At 48.7% G+C, this 21,624-nt stretch overlaps 1 protein-coding gene across 1 annotated transcript in view; it reads right to left on the bottom strand.

Moving 5' to 3' along the window:
* Positions 1-21,624, bottom strand: part of IFT140 (intraflagellar transport 140) — a 1,386,753-nt gene that overhangs the window by 112,885 nt on the left and 1,252,244 nt on the right. Inside the window, exon 24 of the mRNA XM_078662938.1 lies at positions 740-868. Within this exon, the coding sequence (XP_078519064.1) occupies positions 740-868 (129 nt within the window). The remainder of the gene's footprint in view (positions 1-739; positions 869-21,624) is intronic.

Here is a 21,624-nt window from a genome sequence, read left to right as displayed (position 1 = left end):
TGGGCCCAGATCTGTGACTGGGGTGAATGTTTTGCCATTGTGCAACATTCCGTCCATCATCTTGTGTGTTTTGTAATTTCGTAAAAGATCCTGTAAGAGACTTCTGATATCTTAAGAGGGGTTGCTATTCATGAGTTTGAGAAAAAGTGTCCAATACCTTAGTGTGCAATGGTTGATGGGTTTTCAATATGAATGCAGCATACTATGGCCACATGGGCCTAATCTACAGAATGAGTGGCACTTACTAAACCCTGAGGGCTTCGGTGGTATTACAGTACGGAATTCCTATAAAAAGAGACAAATCATAGTTAAATGCATGTATGAAAGCCCTTTTGCTAAATTCAGATCAGTGATAATCTGGGAAAGAGAAAACAAGACAGGGGTGCTCGCACAAGGGCTCATCTTAAAGAGGTCATGTGGTGAAGGATGTCACAATATGTCTCAGAACCAAGGAGTCATCAAACAATGGAGCATTACAGAATGCTTCTTGACTGTAATTGTTATAGATGCAGGACTGGGAAAAGAAAACTTTTTGTTTGATCAGATGGCTCCTTTAAATACAAGTAGTTGTAATTCACCAGGGACCTAGCACATTACATAGTTCATTGAGTCCCCATTAGGCACAAAGAAATCATTAAAAAGTCTGGTATTTCTGAACACCTTCTTGTTGAGGTTCGCATCTCGAAACAAGAAAGGAGTCAGAAAAATATAGCTATTTGTGAAGACAAACGGCCCTTACCTTATGGTACAGCATGACTGCTCGGTCCATCTGCTCGCCTTTCTCCTCATAGTAGTGGGCAGCTTCCATCATATCTTCAGGGGTGCTCAGAAGTGCCAGATTCATTAACTGGTCGTCCAGGTTATTTTCCTGAGGAAATAAAATATGTTTATGATTCACCCAGTTAAAAGTTACCTTACCATCAATGAGAGTGATAGAACCTGTAAACCCTCCAATTCTAGGCTAGTGCCCTCATCAAGTGTAATAACGACTTAGATCATGACAGGTTCTACACCTAACTGATAAAGCTTATACTTTTTTATTTTATTTCACATTCTTTTTACTTCTACATTGCCTATTTGCTACTGTCCCAATATCCCTTTAAATTGCCATCTGTTCTAATATTTTACTCACATTAATCTCTGATAATGCAATCATCTTTCTGCACTTACAACATGTGGCCTTAAGGCTCAAACAGGGCACAAAAATCTTAGATTCTGTATTACGCTGGGCAATATGCAAAACTGTGCAAAGCTAAAGATCATGTTGTGGATGGAGAAGAAGATTGCAGATACATTACAACCTTTTTTAGACATGTTGGTCTGTATCGATACAAACGTTTTGGTGTGTCATACATTGTAGAACTGTTTCAAGATGTCATTTGAGGCATCATAAAGGCTGTCATGAATGTGTTTAAGTACAGTGATGACATTTGGTTTTTGGAGCTTCACAAAAGGAGCATGATAAAGCTCTTACACAAGTGTGCCGTTTACATGCTGAAGCAGGTTTAACTTGAATGAAGACACGTATAAATTCCATAAGACCAAGCTAAAATTCTTTGGCCATACTTTTTCTGATGTGTTTATGACACCAGATCCTGCTAAAGTACAAGAGAAGTCAAATGGTGATTCCCCACAAGATGTTTCTATGGTGCATTCATTTCTTGGCATGGCTAGTTACTGTTCCAGATAATTCCAAGACGTTGCCACTGTAAGTGCTCCATTGAGAGACTTGACGTAAAAGAATGTTTCATTTCATTGGGTACATGAATGTGAGAAAAGTTTTAAGAAAATGAAACAAGCCATTGAGAATGCTGCTGAAATGGCATGCTTCAATCCGAAGCTTCATACAGAGGTTGTTGTTGACGCTAGCTCAGTTGGGTTAGGTGCTATCCTTGCACAACACAGCAGACACCCAGATCCTAGAAGGCATATTGTGGCATATGCAAGTAGAAGTTTGTCCCAAATAGAACATGCTTACTCACAACCAGAAAAGGAAAATGCTACTTACCCAGTATGCATCTGTTCTTGACATGTAGAGATGTAGATGCACATGCTTTCATAGCCTGCTATCTAGTGTTGTGTCCGGATGTGTGGACTTTGTGTTTCTTCGAAGAAGTCTTTTCCAGTCACAAGGTTGGTGACTCCTCCTTTCGGTGATAGTGCGCATGGGCATCGACTCCATTGTTAGATTTTTTCCCCGCGGAGGGTGATAATGGAGTTAGTGAGAGTAGTAGAAAGAGATGTCCATGTATATATGTATCTAAGTAAGATGTCACTGCAACAAGTATAGGTACCCGGGGAGGCGGGTTGGCGCATGTGAATCTACAGCTCTACATGCCAAGAACAGATGTATACTGGGTAAGCAGCATTTTCCATTCGAGGCATGTGAGCTGTAGATCATATGCTTTGCATAGACTATATAGCAGTTATCTCCAAAAACTGTGGCTATCCTGTAGCTGTTGCAGTTGTTTGAAATAGTGTACGTCAAACTGCTTGGCCCACACTAGCTTCCTGTCTTGCTAACACATCTACAGAATAGTGTTTTGTGAATGTGTGAGGTGTAGACCATGTCGCAGCTTTGCAGATGTCATCTATGGGTATATTTCCTAAGAATGCCATAGAAGTCCCTAGTTTGCGTGTAGAGTGCGCTATAGGGGGAATTGTCAATGTTCGTTTTGCTTTTGCATAGCATGTTTGAATGCACTTGACTATCCACCGTGCAATACCTGATTTTGATATGGGATTGCCTTTATGTGGTGGAGCAAAAGCCACAAATAGTTGTTCTGTCTTACGGAAAGGGTTTGTCCTTTCTATGTAGTAGAGTAATGCTCTTTCCACATCTAAGGTGTGTAAAGCATGTTCTGCCACAGAGTGTGGTTGAGGGAAGAACACAGGCAACTCAACAGATTGGTTGAAATGATAGGCAGAAATAACCTTCGGTAGGCATTTAGGGTTGGTCCGAAGACCCACTTTGTTTTGGTGTACTTGTGAAAATGGTTCTTCTATGGTTAGTGTCTGAAGCTCACCTACTCTCCTCAGTGATGTGATAGCTAAGAGGAAAGGTACCTTCCAAGAGAGAAATTGCAGCTCACATCTGTGCAATTGCTCAAAAGGTGGACCCATCAGTCTGGTGAGGACAATGTTGAGATTCCACACTGGAGTAGGTGGGCGTCTCTGGGGAATGACTCTTCTAAGTCTCTCCATAAATGCTTTAATGACAGGCACTCTGAAGAGAGACACATGTTGTCTATTCTGGAGATATGCAGCTACTGCAGCAAGATGTGAGCGTATGACTGTGTACGCTAAATTTGAACGCTGCAGATGTAATAAATAGCGTGTAATGTTTCAAACCGAAGCCTCAAGGGGGTTGACTTGATTGTTATTACAGTATATCGGAAACCACTTCCACTTTGCTGCATAGCAGGCTCTTGTGGTAGGACGTCTAGTCTCTATCATGATGTTCATGCAGTCTAGCGGGAGATTGAGGTAGCCAAACTCTAAGATTACAGGTGCCAGATCAGATGGTTGAGATGACTGGTATCTGGATGTCTTATCTCTCCATGGCTCTGCATGAGGAGATTGTGTGTGAGATGTAGTTTTTGGTGAGGAATTACTGAGAGCTCCAACAGGGTTGTGAAACATGGTTGACGGGTCCATGTGGGAGCAACTAGGATTAGTGTCAGGGACGCTTGTCTGAATTTCCGAACCACTAATGGAAAGAGTGGGAGAGGCAGAAAAGCCAAGGCAAATATCCCTGACCAATTCATAAATAGCGCATTGCTTCTGGACAATGGGTGTGGATCCCTGGATGCGAAGCTTGGGCATTTTGCATTTAGGTTTGTGGCAAACCGATCAATGTCTGGAAAGCCCCACATCTGAAAGAATGGGAGGAGAACTTAAGGGTGGAGCTCCCATTTGTGGAGCTGTTGTCTTTGGAGACTGAGCAGATCTGCAATCTGATTGTTTACTCCTGGAAGGTGTTTTGCGAGAAGATACATTTTGTGGCGTATGTCCCATCTCCAGATGATCTGTGCTAGTTGTGACAGTTGGAGAGAGTGCCCCTTGTTTTTGTATGTAGTACATTGCTGTCATGTTGTCTGTACAAATCAAGGCAGCTTTGCCTACTAGATAAACTTGAAATGCTTTCAGTGCTAGAAAAATCGCAAGCAACTCTAGATGATTTATGTGAAAGTGCTTTTGCTGTAAGCTCCACATGCCCTGAATTGTGTGCTTCTGGAGATGAGCTCCCCAACCAGTGAGCGATGTGTCTGCTGTTAGCATTATCTGTGGAACTGGGTCAATGAAGGGCCGCCCTTTTGAAAGGTTTTGTGTATTTCACCCCGCAGAGATCGATGGGCGCGGCCGTCCACCAACAGTAGATCTGATAACAGACCCTGAGCTTGGTTCCACTGACGTGCTAAGCATTCCTGCGGGGACACATTTGAAGTCTTGCGTAAGGGACTATTAGGATACAAGACGCCATCATCCCTAGTAACTGCATGAACACTCGAGCTGGTAATGAGTGTTGAGGCTGAAACTGAGAGAGTAGAGTATGCATATTGCGGACTCTGGCTGAATTGGGGTTGGTCCAGAGCCTTTTGTGTATCTATAGTGGCTCCCAAATTCGCTTGTGTGTTGGATGGTTGGAGATGGGACTTGAACAGATTTACTGTGAATCCAAGGTCGTGGAGCAACTGCACTGTTTTGTGAGTGTTACGTAGACAGCTTCATTGCGAGCTGGCTTTTATGAGCCAGTCGTCTAAGTATCGGAAGACGTGAATGTGTTGTCTTGGTAGATGAGCTGTGACTACTGCCAGGCATTTGGTGAAAACCCTTGGTGCGGTAGTTACTCCGAATGGGAGCACCTTGAATTGATAATGCTGGCCTGCTACCACGAACCTGAGGTATTTGCGGTGAGCAGGGTGTTTGGGATATGGAAATAGGCGTCCTTTAAGTCCAGAGTGGACAGAAAGTTGCCTTGCTGAAGGAGCACTTGTTGGAGTGTCACCATATGAAAGTGATCCGACTGTTTCCAACAAAGAGCTGGTCATCCATCCGGAACTGTTGTGTGCGATTCAGGTAAGATGAGAGCACACGTTTTGGGTCCAGACAGTGGAGCCTCTCTTCCTCTCTGGAAGGGTGCGGAGGCGGAAAGAAAGTGGGCAGGGTGATAGTTTGCCCGATGTGGAAGGCAGTAACAACCTTTGGCAAGAAGGAAGGACGAGTGCGGAGCACAACCTTGTCCGGATGAACAGACAATAAAGGAGGTTTACAGGAAAGAGCCTGGAGCTCACTCACGCCCTTAGCGGAGGTGAAGGCAACCAGGAAAGCAGTCTTTAAAGTCAGTAAACGAGGAGGACAGTTGTGAAGCAGCTCAAAAGGAGCGCACATCAAATAAGTAAGAACCAGATTCAAGTCCCACTGCGGTATCAAAAACGGAATAGGAGGGAAAAGGTGAGTAATGACTTTGAGAAATCTACTTACGACAGGGGACTTGAAAAGAGAGGGCTGATAAGGGAGCCTGAGAAAGGCGGAAATTGCTGAAAGGTAGCCCTTAATAGTGCCCAGAGCAGAGCCCTGCCGGGCTAAAGATAGAAGGAACAAAAGGACTTCTGAAAGAGGGGCAGGAAGGGGATCTACAGCCTTTGCTGTGCACCCTGCCACAAATTTGTTCCACCTGCAGGCGTATACCGATTTAGTGGAGGGACGTCTGGCGGCCAGAATGATATCACAGACTTCAGGAGGCAAGTCAAATGGAATCAAATGTCGCCGCTCAATCTCCACGCAAGGAGGTGGAGGCTGGATAGGTTTGGGTGGAGGACCGTCCCCTGCTGCTGCAACAGAAGATCCTCCCAAAGAGGCAGTCTGATCGGGGGATCCACGCTTATACTGAGTAGCTCGGGATACCAAACTTTTTGAGCCCAGTCCGGGGGCACAAGAATGACTTGGGCCCAGTCGCGCTTGTTCTTCTTCAGTACTCTGGGTAGAAGTGGTAACGGCGGAAAGGCGTACAATAGACAGCAACTCCACTTGCGATGGAAAGCGTTGCAGAGCGAGTGCCACCTTGGAAATTGCAACATGCAGAACTACTGACTTTGCGCGTTCTCTTCGGTGGCGAATAGATCTAACCAGGGCTCTCCCAACTGTTGAAAGAGACCATGCGCCCCTCTGAGTGAAGACACCATTTGTGATCCGTCATGCACCTATGGCTGAGTTTCTCCGCCCTGGCGTTCAAAGAACCTGCCAAATGTTGAACCACCAAGGAAATGCCTTGATGTTCCAGCCATGTCCAGAGACACAGAGCCTCCTGACATAGGGTCCACGACCCCATCCAGCCTTGCTTGTTGCAGTAACACATGGCGGTGGTGTTGTCTGTGAACACCTACACTACTCTCCCCTTGACAGAGGGAAGGAATGCCTTTAGTGCAAGTAGGATTGCTTGGAGCTCTAGGAGGTTGATATGGAGACCAGAGGCCTCTGATCTGATCTATGCCTATCCCATGTGGCTGCCCCATCCCAGGAGGAACGCATCCGTCAACACTGTGTGCTCCGGTTGGGAAAGGGAGAGGGATCTGCTGCTGACTCAATGCTGGATTGTGAGCCACCACTGCAACTGTTGTGAGGTGCAGAGATCTGAAAGTAGTTGGATAGGTTCCCCTGATGCTGCGCCCACTGGAACTTCAAGTCCCACTGCAGAGCCCGCATATGCCATCTAGCATGATTGATCAGAAGGATGCAGGAGGCCATGAGGCCCAGAAGCCTCAAGGTAATTTTGACCGAAACCCAGGACAAGGGCTGAAAGATCGGAATCATAGCCTGAATGTCCCGGACCCGCTGCTCGGGAGGATAGACCCAAAACTGCACCGTGTCAAGAACCGCTCCGATGAAGAGGAGCTTCAGAGAGGGGATCAGGCGTGACTTCGGCACGTTGATGGAGAACCCCTGCAAAATACAGGATGTCGCCCATAGCCTGGAGGTGGGATACGACTGCCTGGGGCGAGCCCGCCCTCAACAATCAGTCGTCGAGAATGGGAAAGACTGAAACCCCTGATCTGCGCAGATGAGCTGCGACCACCGCCATCACCTTCGTGAACACCCGAGGGGTGCTGGTAAGGCCAAAAGGGAGCACAGTGAACTGAAAGTGCTCATGGCCTCCCTTGAACTATAGGTAACGCCGGATTGGCCGACAGGACAGGGATATGAAAATAAGCGTCCTGCAAGTCCAACGCTACCATCCAATCTTGCGGGTCCAGGGCAGACAAGACCTGAGAAAATATGAGCAACCTGAACTTCTCCTTCCGGAGGAAGCGATTGACGTTGCGAAGGTCTAAGATAGGATGCAGGCCCTTGTCCTTCTTTGGAACCAGGAAGTAGTGGGAGTAACAACCACAACCTACTTCTGATGTCGGAACGCGCTTGATGGCCCCCTTGGCCAAGAGGGCCGCAACGTCCTGCTGGAGAAGTGCCAAGTGATCCCTCAACATGCAGTGGTACTGAGGTGGCATGGCTGGAGGGGTGGTCTCGAAGGGGAGGGAGTGGCCCCTTCAGACAATCTGTAAAACCCACCTGTCCATAGTGATGGTGTCCCAGTGGGGGAGGTGATGGCGAATCCTGCCGCCCACTGGTGTTTGGTGGGCCTGAAACACAGGACTTGGAAGGTTTGGAGGCAGTGGTGGCAGGGGAGGTGGTGGACTGACCAGCCCGCTGGCCCCGTGACCCACCTCGGCGGGTCCTAAGTCCACGGCTGCACTGAGACTGTTGCTGCGCAGGCCTGTGGCTCTGAAACAAACGTGTTTGGGTGCCCCTTCCTTGTCCACGAATGGAGCGAAAAGCAGAAGCTGTGCGCGTGGCCGAAAGGCCCAAGGACTAGGCCGTAGCCAGCGAGCCCTTAAAGCGCTCCAACGCACTATCTCCCTTGTCACCAAAAAGGCGAGTGCCATCAAAGGCATGTCCATCAGAGTGTCCTGGACATCCCCTGAAAAGCCAGCAGTTCTAAGCCAGGCTTGACGGCGTAGCGCCACTGTCGTGGAAATCGCTCTGCCTAGCGAGTCAGAGGTGTCAAGGCCACAACGAATCATGAACTTGGCAGCATCTCTTCCCTCAGCAATAGCTTGGGAGAGCACCGTCTGGGCCTCCTCCGGACACTGAGGCAGCACCTGCGCCAGGGTATTCCACATAGAGTGGGAATAACACCCAAGAGCCATGCGGTGTTCACCGACTGCAGCCCTGAACTGGCAGAAGAGAAAATATTCCCAAACTGCTCCAGTTTCTTGAATTCCCTATACGGAGGTACGGAAGGGAATGCGCTTGGGGACGCAGAGGCCTGGACAAGCAAGCTCTCGGGGATAGGGTGTTGGGTGAGGAAAATGGGGTCCCCCAGGACCGGGCGATGGCGTCGGGCCACATTCCTATCCACAGGAGCCCATGTGTTGGGCCTGGACCAGGTGCCCAAAAGTGAAGGTCAGCAGCGGCTCTGCAGAGGAAGCCGCCAGCCGAAGCACTTCTGTCAGGAGGTTAGTCCTGACGGCCACTGTAGGGAGCTAGAGGTGGAGAGCCTCTGCTGCGACACCACAGAATAAGTACCACCCTCTTCCGTAGCCACGGTAGAAGGAGACAGTGTGCCGGGTTCTGGTGAGAAATCCAGATCACCAGCATCCCCCAAATTCTCTGCCCAGTCCGGGTCTAACTGGCATTGGGCTGCGAGAGGGCCTTCAGACAACTCACAGTCCTCCCCGTCCTCCATAACCAACTGGGCAGGCGGGAAAGATGGAGGAGGATGGAGATAGGGATAAAAATTCCACGTCGGAATCTGCGTCGATCGACACCGGTCTGGCACAGCCTCCATGTTGGGGTGGAAGCAGGGGATGACATGGGCCGGGGAGCCAGCCAATGCTTGTGGCGGTGCCGTAGACGTCGATATCGGTGGAGGTCGTACGAGGTCAACCGACATCGGCTGGAATCCAAGCATGGATCCATGAGGGTCTTGCAGCACCGAGTCCGGAGCCGTCGACGGGGACCCAACGAAGAATGGCGAGTACCCCCAGTCGGACCTGCGGGGCCCGAAGGCACACCAGCGGGGCCTGACGGGCCAAAGAGGCGGGCCATGGCTGACAGAAATTCCTACAGCCGGGACGGAGTCGCTGACGGACCCAGGAAGGGTGGGTAGACCGACGGCGACTGCGTAGGCTCAACCGGAGCTGCGGGCCTGAGCTGTGTCGTGTGACAGGCTAGGGGAAGGCAAAGAGCGATGTCGCTTCTTCGACTTCTTGTGCTTCATCTTACCTGACCACGAGTGCGAAGACTTCGTCGAACGATGGTGGCGGCTCCGCGACCGTTCCCTCGACCTCCCACGGGACCGGGACCTTGAATGACGCTGAGCCGGCTCCTGGGCCTCAAGCATCTTTCGGGAGCTACCGCAAAGTTTTCGGAGCCATGGCCCGGCAGTCGTGGCACAACGCCAGGCAGCAGAGACACTTGCGGTGTGGGTCCGTCACCGACATCATGTGGGGACAAACCTCACAAGACTTGAAAGCAGACATCCCTATACACCAGGAGTCAAAGACTCAAAAAGACAGACAAAAGTTCCAAACAACTCAGTCATAAATTGACTGGGGGTACCGCTTTCTCCCATCTGCGCTTGCTAGTGCGGAAAAAGAAAGAACTGATGTCAGCGTGCAAGGGCAGCATCTAAGTAGGTGCCGTGACTTCATCCCGGCGATCACGACGCCTACGGCGGATGAGGAGTCGCACAACGCCACCTTCTGACCCGCAGGGGTACTGCTGATGAAAACTTTCCGGATCCAGTCTGACGCCTGGGGGTAAATCTAAGGTAAGGAATCTATCACTAACGTGTCTCTTTCAGATTTCTTCTATCGAAACGATCGGCACTCGTCACAGTCTTTTTCATCGTGTTCCGGGGATAGGCAGAGGTTGCACAGAAACTTAGCGCGACACCCGGGATGGAGCTTGAATGGAGTCCAAGATCGAGAAACAATACCGTCGAGAGTAGTGGATTGCGCGTCAAAGGGAACCCGAGAAACGGTGCCTTGCTGGAGCACAGCAATTTACATCCGAACCCGATGGCGAAAAAAAAACCAATCTAACAATAGAGTCGATGCCCATGCACACTATCACCGAAAGGAGGAGTCACCTACCTTGTCACTGGAAAAGACTTCTTCGAAGGAAAACAAAGTGCAAATATCCAGACCAACACTAGATGGTAGGCTATGCAAAGCATGTGATCTACAGCTCACATGCCTCGAACATAAACTTTAGCCGTGGTATGGGCTTGTGAACATTTCCATGTATTCCTGTATGGAAAACCTTTTACAGTGGTAACTGATCTTCAAGCGTTGCTGACTATATTTGGTATTGCAACGGCGAAAACGCTTCCTCGCATTGAACGATGGAGACTACGGTTACAAGAGTAAAATTATGCTATTGTACATCGTCCGGGGAAGGATCAGAACCCTGCTCATTACTTTTCCAGAGTGCATATACAAGGTACTCCATTCAAGATAGCTGAGGCCTATATTAATTTCACCCAAAAATCAAACATACCAGCTGCTATTTCATTAGCCCAGATTATCACTGCCATGAGCCATGATAGTGGCATGTTAAAGTTGAAGGATCTAATTACACATCAGTCATGGAACCAACATCCTTGACTAGTGATAGTGAATATCAAAAATACAAAATTGTCAAGGATGAACTGTCCATAAGTCAGGAAGTAGTTACACTACAAGAGTCAAGAATCCTGAATCTGCAGAGTCTGCAGCAAAAAATAATTGAAGTAGCCCATCAAGGACATCACTGAATCGTTGCCACAAAACAAGCTCTCTGAGACAGAGTCTGGTTTCCTTATCTTGATGACAGGGTTAGAAAGGAATTAACCCCTTCCATGCTCATGACGAGCAGAGCTCGTCATGAGTTGCGCCGCTCGCATGCTCATGACGAGCTCAGCTCGTCATGTAACGCGGCTTTTTAAAAAAAGCCGCACAGCACGAAAAAAGCCGCCGCACGCATGCGGTTAAAGGGCTGTCATCTATGCAACTGCCTTTCTACAAAAGCCACTCACCACACCTTGAACATGTCAGAACTCCTGAAGCATGCTTGGAAGAGAGTAGCTTTTGACTTTTTCGGTTAACTTGATAATGGACATCACTTGATGGTGATCGTAGATGAATACTCACAATTTCCATTAATTTGAAGATCTTTCATCTACCACTTAAGAACGAGTAATTGAAAGACTTTATGGCATCTTTGCAAGATGGAGTATTTCAGCCATAGAGAAGTCTGATAATGACCCGCCTTTCAATAGTCGAGAGTTCAAACGTTCTTGGAGCATTTGAATATAAAGCATCAGAAGAGGAGACATCTGTGGCAGTTTTATGAGTACGCTAAAGAAAGCAGTGCAATGTGCTACTCTCGAGAAGCTCAATTTGAAAGCTGTGTTGAATTCTACCTTGAGACCTTATCATTCAACCCCCCACTCAACCACATGTGACAGTCCCGCAACTCTAATGTTCGGGAGAGCAATGAAAACCAAGTTACTTCAATGGACCAATCAGAAAAAGAAAGATGAGAAATCAACTCACAAGAAGGACTTGGTTAACAAACAAAAGATGAAAGCATATGCTAACCAAAGACGACGTGAAGAAAACACCGCATTAAAAAAGGAGATCAAGTGCTCGCACGACTGATGCGGCGAAGAAAATCTGAAGCTCCATTTCATGCAGAACTTTTTCCAAGAAGTCTCTATCAAGGGACTTATGATGACTGCCCAGTCCCCTTGGAAGTCTATTACCAGAGACTCTTTTCATTTTAGGCACTTAACTAATCGCTCATCAGATCCAACTGTCGGAGGAGAGACTGGGTCTGAAACATCAGTGACTGCTTTTACATCTATAGCGTTGACACAGATCCTGGTCACTGGTGATGACAGTTTCCAGTTTCCAAGAACAAGATCAGGTCAAACAATTAAAGTGCCAAAAAGATTGATTGAATTGTATATGTCTATCTACATATCTATTTTGGGGAGTGGCCAAGCAACATGGCCGACAGGACGTGAGCCTCTCCAGCTCCCCGTCCGTCCGCCTGAAGATCCTGAAATTATACGGGTTGCTCCGATGGAATCCTGACCCCCTGAATAGAAAAAGACTGCTGGGGACACCCTGAGTCTGTGGGACCGACTTGGGGTGAGCTGTGACAGGGATCGTGAAAGTGCTTAGTGCTGGTCTGCCCTGTGGGCAACACCATGCTGGTACTGGAAATTTGTTGAGGCTCTCCGGCCTTCGGACGAGCGAAGAGCCGATTTGTGGTCCCCTCTCCCTGCGCCCTTGATCACTGGGCTGCCTCTGGGTAGCCGGCTGCAGCTGTTTGCAGTCGGTTACCGGGGCGTGGGCGGCGATCTCTGCAGTGGAGAACGTGAACTGCTGAAGAAGCCTGCTGGAAGGGCGGCCTGCTGCGGACCCCCGGCTGGGTGTGAGGAGTGCTCCTGGGACGCGTTGCCTGCTATCGGTGTCCAGGAGTGAATGACGGCGAGACGGCGTTTGGAGGCCTGCACACCCAGCGGACACTGGTGAGTGGGCCTGAGGCAAGCGCAGCTCCCCCGGCCGGGGCCTGGGAGGCAAAGCGGTCCGCTGCAGGCCTGGTCAAGGTGCTGGTGGGTCACGCTTGCGATTGGTGCCCCCCACAGGCGGCTAGACATAAGTAGGGCCGTGGACTTCGGGGGTGGTGTGTGCGCGAGGGGTCACTGTTTACCGGTCCCACGCCCCTGTGACTATAGCCCTGGGAATGGCTGTACGGTGGGGGCTGTGGTCCTATACCATGGTGTATTGGTCCAGTTGTGGTGCTACTGGTGAGCGTGTGGGGACCCTATGGACATGGATGAGGGCCCAAAGATGCAGGCATAACTGGGAGAGATCCTGGGGCTGAATTGTTTGTCAACGGCATGGCCTCACCCCTGGCATGCTGGCTGTGTAAAGCAAGAATCTCTCTGATTGCAGTCCTGCTGACCTGAGGTCATGTACGTGAGAGCCTTCTGGGATAGGTTGGCCCCAGCTCCTGCTTGCTACTGTGGGCGGAGGAGCAGTGTTTGTGCCCTGCTGCACTGGGGATATCTGAGTGTCGGGCAAGTCCCTGTGCATTGATACATCTACTGGACGGCTTCAATAGTGTACTCTCGCTGGGGAGGACTTTTTGGCAAGCAGATTGCACTCGTGAGTGCGCCGTGAGCACGTGACGGAAGTTGCAATGGGCAAAGAGAAAGCCCAGAAGCTGATTAGATCTAACGCCATTACACAGTATACTACCCCTAGGCACCCCCCCAGCTGTTGACCAGGCAGACTGGAGGGGCGGAGAGGGACTGGACGGGGGGGAGCCCAGGGCCCACCAGGGCGGAACTCATGGCAGCCATACAGGGGTCTAGGAAGGCACCTAAGGACCGAATAGATGCTGTTTCTGTGGATATGATCCTACTACGCGCGGATATCCGTAACGTGGCGGATAAAGTCACGAGTGCTGATGGGGATATAGCAGATCTGAAAGGTGAGGTGGTCACCCTAAAGCAGCAAGTGGCGCAGATGACTGTGGGCTTTGGAGAGTCATGCTGAAGAGGCGGAGGGGAGGGTGAGGCGCAGTAATATCTGAGTACTGGGCACACAGCCGAGGGCGATACAAGGAGCAGCTAAGCAGTTCCTGGAGCGCTGGATTCGCACCCAATTGTGCCCCAAGGGACTGTCGGATGTGTTTGTGATAGAGGGAGCGCATAGGGCCCTCGTCCCCCCACCCCCACTGGGGCGCAGCCTAGAGCTAATATAGCAAAAATTCTGAACTATCGGGATAGAGACTGCATCCTGAGGGCGGCAAGGGAACACAAGAACCTCCAGTATGAAAGTAATAAAGTGACTATCTACCGGGACTACACTAAGCACGGTCAGGATCTCCAAAAATCCTTCCTAGGAGTGAAGTGAAAGCTTCGGGAGCTGAACGTGCAATACATGCTCCTTTATCCTGTCAAGCTGAGAATATATGATGTTACATCTCGGTCTTCACATCGCGATACGTTTACAACGCAGGGAATACATTGCAAGACTTGCGCTGGAGGGCGATGGACTTAGGAATAGTATGATTTACTATTCCAACTCCAGCCTATGTAACAGTAGGGAAGGTGTTGGAATAGTAAATCATACTATTCCTTAGTGTATAGCGCCATCCAGCGCAAGTTGTTGTAACGACTTTCGTTGTAAGGCCTGCGTTGTAAACGTTTCGCGGTGTGAAGACAGCGATGTAACCGATGTCTCCCCAAGCTGAAGGTGCTCTCGGGGGGGGGGGGGGGGGGTAAAGCGCAATTTTTTGATTCCCCGGAGGATGTCTGGGAGTGGCTGGAGATCAGTGGTGATGGGCTGCCGCCTGGAGAAGCGAGAGATCAGAAGCGACGATGGGGGGTGCATCCGGATTGAGCCCGCTGGCAGCAGCAGAATCGAGCGGAGTCACACAGTGTTCCAGAGATAACGCAGTGGAGGATAACGGTGGGCGATGATGGAACACTGCAGTCAAATCCCCTTGTGGAGGGTACTGTGGATATTGACTCGCTGGGAGCTGCTGCCGGTGATCCTGAAGCACAAGATCAAACTCTACAATTGACAATGGACACTGTGCCTGAGACTTTGATGGAAGATCTCTTTGGGAGAGAAAGTGTTTAAACTTCAATACAGGGCCCCACCGTTGACTGCTGCCCCCAGGTCTACTTCATAGAACTGCGGTAACGCTGTATGGTGTTGTCTGTTGCTGTGGGGGATGGCGGGGGGGGGTGGAGATAACGGAGATAGGTGCATGCTTGAATGGACTCGGGGGGTACTTTCTCCTGGCTTATGTGTATACGTAAGGTATGCACTCCGAAATGACAGCGAGCTTCTAGAGGATGGGCAGATTGGGGACAACCCTTTTCTTCTTGCCCCTGTTCGGCTTAGTGGGAGGCTGTGCACATCCTGCCACGAGTAGCAGGAGGGCAAAATCGTCTGAGATATTAGTCGAGTATTGTCTGTGGGTGGGGGGGGAGTTGTTTGAAAGTTGTTATTGTGTGAACGTATGTTTTGTTATGAACAAGGGCGTGTTGTTGCAGAAGAGTGACGAGTCCTGGCACATTGCCAGACAGGCTGTGCAAATGAATGACTATGGCGTGTGCTGTAAAGTTTCTTAATTGGACCTTTAGGGGATTAGGCACCTCGCTAAACGGCATAGAGTCCTCTAATTCCTTAGACGACATAACATAACGGTTGCATGTTTGCAAGAGGCTCATCTGGATGATGCTGGGGCTGTGCATCTGGCGAACAAGTGGAGGGGTTAGGTGTCCCACTCGTTGTATTCTACTTATGCAAGGTGGGGCACTGATTTGGGTGGCACCTGGTGCCCCTTTTACGCTACAGTATACTGAAGCGGACGTAGAAGGTCCCTATGTATTATTAAGGGGCAAGCTGGATGGTAAAGACGTTAGCATACTAAATACTTATGTTCCTAATACTGATGAGCCAAACTTCTTTGTGGCCCTGAAGGATTTGATCACTGCAGATTTGGACATCCCTCTGTTATGGTTAGGAGACTTTAACTGTGTGCTGGACCCTGAGGTGGACAGATATCCACCCAGAAGGGGCACCAACCGCGTATGACCAAGCAGTTACAGAAGCTAATGAGTGACCTGGGCCTCCGGGATGTTCGGAGGGAACACCACCTGACTCAGAAAATATTTACCTGTTTTGAACCCACTCATGGCAGCGGAGATTACTCATTTGGCAAGTTTTCTGTCCGATCATGCACCAGTGTGCTGCTCGGTACGGTGGGCAGAGGGGAAGCAAGGCCCCCGTAGCTGGCGGCTTCCTGCCAATATCCTGGAGGACCAGGTTGGGAGAGAGGCAATCTCAAATGCGTTAATGGAGTACATGTCCCTTAATTGTGGCACTGCAAGCAGTAGAGCCAATGAGTGTGACACAATGATGGCAGTGATCAGGGGGCCGGCAATGGAGTTGACATATGGCGTCCGGAAGCAATTGCAGTCTGAGCTGCAGGGTAGGGAAAAATCGCTGGCCAAGTTCCAGTCGGGCCGCAGGGGCAAGATGATGCCCAGGAGCGAAAACATGCACTGCGTGAGCAGGTTGCGGATACATGGGATAGGCTGGATAAGTATACTCTTACGAAGTATCGTCAACGGCTGCATGAACAGAGAGACAAATCTGGTAGATTACTGGCCTGGATATTGCGGAAGGAACATGCCCCCCGCTGGTTACTAGCCTCCGAAGCCAGTCGGGTGAGCTGATTTATACATGGGCAGCTATGCTGGAGGTGTTTTGGCAACACCTGCAGACAGTGTACGGGGCTGATTCCTTGGTCAGTGCTGACCTTTATATCCCTTTTTTGGAGGGTCTCCAGCTGAGGCAGCTGTCTGAAGAAGTTAGGAAGGAATTGGGTGTGCAGATTACTAAGGAGGAGTTGATGGAGGCGATAGCGGACATTCCTAGGGCCAAGGCCCCAGGGGCGATGGGCTGCCCATCGAGTATTACCAGGCATACTCAGCATTGCTTTAATGAGTCTTTTGACAGTGGAATATTGCCTCCTATGATGCGCGAGGGCAAGATTTGCATGATCCCAAATCTGGGTGGGGATGTTCAGGACCCGACGGCATATCAACCTTTGACAATGATCAACATAGACGTTAAAATCTTATGCAAAGTTTTGGCCAAACGGCTGGGACCACACATGGGCTATTTAGTTCAGGAGGACCAGTGCGTGTTTATCCAGGGCCGTAGTACGTTTATGAACATATGCCGGTTGGCGCATATACCGCACAAGATGCAGTCAGCCCTTGAGGAGATGGCGCTGGTGTCTATTGACCTTGAAAAAGCGTTCGACACGGTGGACTGGGGATATTTGTTGAAAATTCTCGGAAGATGGGTTAAAATATTATATACGAACCCTGTGGTACGTGTGCGGTTAGGTGCAGTAGTTGCTGGGGCGTGGTACGCAACAGGGGTGCCCGCTGTTGCCGCTGCTGTTTGCTCTGGCCATTGAGCCATGGCGGTATGAGCAAAACAGGACCTAGGTCGTTGGGGCATACAAATCGGGAATAGTACACACCTTATCTCGTTGTATGCAGACGATGCATTGTATTATGTTCCGTCCCGCGTGAGGCTATACCGAAATTGCTGCGGTTGATGGACCAATTAGCGGTTTACTCTGGATTGCACATAAATAGGCGTAAACCCCTGACGTTCTCCCTGGCAGGTCTGGGAAAATGGGACAGAGGAGCTGCCTAGCCTGGGTCTCAGATCGGAGGAGGACAACTTTAGATACCTGGGGGTGCAGGTGGCACACAGGGACGCTAAGCTACTTCACCTGAATATGACCAGGGTAGTTGAGTCGCTGAGGCGCTCCGTGGGTTTTTGGAATATGCTGCCACTGTCCCTAATGGGTAGAATAGCTGTGGCAAAGATGGTGATGCTGCTGAGATGTTTGAATGTTCTGCAGAATGCGTTGAGCCCGATTCCTGCGAAGGTGTTTCGACAGTTGAGCTCCATCCTTGTGACCATGTTTTGGGCGGGGAAGCGCTGTAGAGTTGCGCCACAGGTGCTTTTGAAGCAGTATGAGGAGGGGGGCTAGGGGTGCCCAGGTTTGATCTCTACTATTGCACAGTGCACCTTCTGCATGCTGTGCAATGGTTGGATGAGGGTGATAATTGGGAAAAGCACTTACTTGGCGGGCAAGTGCAACCAGGGGACCTACATGCGATCTTGATGGAGGGCACTGGGGTGAGTGTGGAACTATCATATGTGGTTAGGCAACTGGCCTGCCTGTGGCAGAAAGTTGTGGAACGAGTGTTGGGGCGGGCTCCCTTTTACCCGGAATTGCCCATCTGGAAGTTAGTCCCAGTGCGAAGGATGGTGGAAAACATGTCTTTCCAGGCATGGAAAGAGGGTGGCTGCATGGTTTTGGCAGACGTATATGTGAATTATACTTTCTTACTTTTGAGCAAGCGTGTGAGAGGTTTGACCTGGGGCGGGCCAATATCTTCAATACGCTGGCCTGATGGAGCTGGCCACGGTCACATGGCTCACTTATACAGACATGCTCCGGACTACTGAGACTTTAGATATATTGTTAATGTGTGGCGGTGGGCGTAGATTAGTGTCTTTGTTGTATAAGGTCATGAGGGCAGATTCGGATCTCTAGCCCCTAGGGCATGGGATGCTTGGAATGAGGATTTGCAGGTGCTGTTGCCGGAGAAGGACTGGGAGAGAGCGTGCATACTAACGCGTAAGGTGTCTTGCAATGCCCGGCTGAAGTTGCTGCACCATAACTTCTTGCAGCAGGTGTATATGACCCCGGTGAGGCTCCACTGTATAGACGTCAACCGGTTGCATGAATGTCCTAGAGGTCAAGAAGCCCACACTGGGTTCATGCACCTGGCGTGCGAATGCCCAGAAGTCCACCAGTATTGGCTTGCTGTAGTAGCAAGGCTCCGTGAAGGGGTGGTAATCTCACCAGAGGTTACGCTTTAACAGTGCCTCCTGGGGCTGGTACCGCAACGCAAAAAAAGGAAAATGGCTAATAAGTTCTTACAGCTAGCGTTGGCCAAATGGAGGATGGCCATTTGCTGGTTGGGTGAGCGGGCTCCATCGTTCCTGAGTTGGTTGAGAGATGTGGGTGAATGGTCCATGGCGGAGGAACTTCACATGAAAGCCTGCCGCAGGGATGAAAAGTTGGAGAAGGACATAGTAACTTGGAGAGAGTTATGCAGGGATTTGTTGAATCCAGTGGGGACTGGTAGTGAGCAGGCAAGTGAGTCTGATAGTAGCAGCAGCATGTAAACGTTGGTGCTCGTGTCAAGCCTAATTGTACATGACGCCGGATTTGCCGCTGAGCCATGAAAAGTGTAAAGTATATTGAACTGTGCAATGTGCTCGGGACTCTAATGCATGTGAAATTTCATAAAGAAAGTTTAAATATATATATATTTTGCAAAACACTGCAATTTTTTATTTAACAGAGTGGGAGATTTAGTGTACTGTGAGTTTGAAACGATGGAACCCTTTTGGCTCCTGATGGACTACGTAGAACTGTGACGTAAGTGTTACAGCGGAATGCAATGAAGGCAGGTTTAGAATGTTGAGTTTGCAGTTACAAGCAGACGTATAATATTAAGCTCCGTGTGTGGCGTAGTCATTGGTGGGTACCCAGGTTGAGGAGGACGCTACAGATAGTTGATGAGGTCACATTAAAAAAAACAGGTTTTTTTAATTTCTTTTTTTTTTTTTACAAATTGCAGAAACCACTAGTGAATCTACAGGTTGATTAATTTTCATGATAAACAGATCTTGGTCTGGTGCACATTATTTATTCTTCTGCCTAGGATGTTTACTATTCTGATGCTGGCATCAGAAACATCCAAAATACATGATCCAACAAATCTGGAGCAACTCAATCATCGTTCTTTATGCCTCTTAGCCCCTGCTTTTTCCTTCATCTTTTGTTACCGCTAATGGGGAAGTGTTCACAACACATTCCAAGATGTTATCTCATGCATCTGGTATTTCTGGGCAGCAAATTCATATGGAAGAATCATGCATTTTTCAAAAGTACATTTCAGCATACTTGGCGTTCTAGTAGCGACAATTATGTTCAATACTCCAGGAGCTTTTAGTGTTCTGTGCAGTGTCTTACAGTGTATAAACCTCCAGTTTGCGTTGGTGGAGACCTTTTATATTTGTAGGCTAGTACTTATACAGTCCCATTGTGACGGTTTTAGATCCAGAACTGCCTCTCACATTGGTGCGGCTTTAAGACCTCTCCATATCCCAACTAGTTAAGTACTTTTGTTGCTCATCCTCATGTACCCAACTAAAGCAAGTGTGCATGAGATCACGGTCACCAATGTTATGCTTGGCCAGCTCTTCTTTTATCACTGCACCTTATCGTCAGTAAAGCCATACCTGCCCCTGAGGAATTCCAAAGCTGGACAAAAACCAGCATACATATATGAACAGATCTTTGACCCTTTCATATCCCTTACGTGACAAGATTATGTTCATAATAGAGACGTTGCATGTCAAAGGAGATATCATATTAAGTCTAATCTGTGGTGTATATGAGAATCTCAAATGTTAATTATGGTACAATCTTTGTCAACAGTGGAAGAGGCTACCTTTGACTAGGTGAAGCACTGCAGCTCCTTTAACACCTTCCCAATTAAACATTCTAAAGTTAGACCACGTGATAACACTAATATCAGGCTGGCCTTGAGATTATTTCATGCATCATCTCATGAGTCCATTGAGCACTGGAGCTGGGATGCATAAACCCAACACTCCTCTAAATCAGAGATGTGCAGGCCCTGCCCTCCTACCCTTTTTTCAAATACTCTGTTGACCTTTGCCGATGGAGCCAGGCCTTCCCCATTAACCTAAACAACAGCTTGTGCAGTGACTTGAACATTCTTAATGGTACAACGATGGTGATTACCTGGAATTCTTTGTGTAGTTAAGAATAGTTATAATTTTGCTAATGACTATGTAACCCAACTGTGAAATTGGTCATTTCATCCAGAAGTCAATCAATCCTGTAAAAACGTCAAAAATGTGTTTGATAGCATTACTGCCAAGGTCCAAAAAACATGCTAATTGGACAGTTAAATGGTAGTGGGTGTTCTAAATGCAGAAGGAAAAATTGTTGCAAAAGTTCAAGAAAGTGCTATGCAATCCACTGTGCAAATGGAGGCAAACGTGGAGCACAGGAAGACCAATGCATATTGCACCATCTTACCTATTTCCTAATGTGCATTTCCCCCAAAAAGTGAAAAGAAAATAGTTACTTGTCTGCAAATCCAGAGCCCCAAAGTTGGTAAGTTTCATAAATTCGCATGCTTGAGTCATTACGGCCATTAGGTCGGGAACCCCATATATTTTAAAAATAGCATTAAATAGTGCTGAACTGGCTTTAGACCCAGCAACAGTCTTTGTTCAGTACAACATTCACCTGAAACAACGAGGTGGATGATCTGTGCTCTCTACTCCATCTAGGGGGAACTCTAGCTCAGATTTCATAGCACAAGTGCAACAAATACAAAGAATAGCTGATACGCCTCTGACACGCAAGGAGGGGGAATGTTTGAAAGATTGGCAAAATGAAGTTACAGCTAAGCAACTAATGTGTTCTCCATCACTGGATCTTTCAAAGATTCACAGGCTTGAGTCGATATAGCCAGCAGTGTGCCAAATATCTAGTAAGCAGGAACCAAGCTCACCTTCAAAGAAACAGGCTGGTTGGAACTGCTTGGCCACTGAAGAGTCAAACGGCTATTTCCAGGACAAAGCAGTAGTGCTTGCTGAATGTGTGCCTATTCTGCCATGTAACTCCACAGCTCTCTTGAATGGAGCACAGTCGCTGACATGCTTCCGGCTGGAAGCACAATGTTCCTATCTCCAAACGCAAACTTTGCTTTCTTGATGTAGCAAGTTATGCAGGCTGAGAGCCAGAAGGCAATGCATTGCTTAGAAATGGGGCAACCTAAAAGTTTAAGAGTAAGTCCCATGTTCTCATATCCTTTGTTTTCTCCATGCACAAATTGATGCACCA

Source organism: Lissotriton helveticus, chromosome 10, assembly GCF_964261635.1.
Source record: "Lissotriton helveticus chromosome 10, aLisHel1.1, whole genome shotgun sequence".
NCBI lineage: Eukaryota > Metazoa > Chordata > Amphibia > Caudata > Salamandridae > Lissotriton > Lissotriton helveticus.
This window is presented reverse-complemented; position numbering and strand designations above follow the sequence as displayed.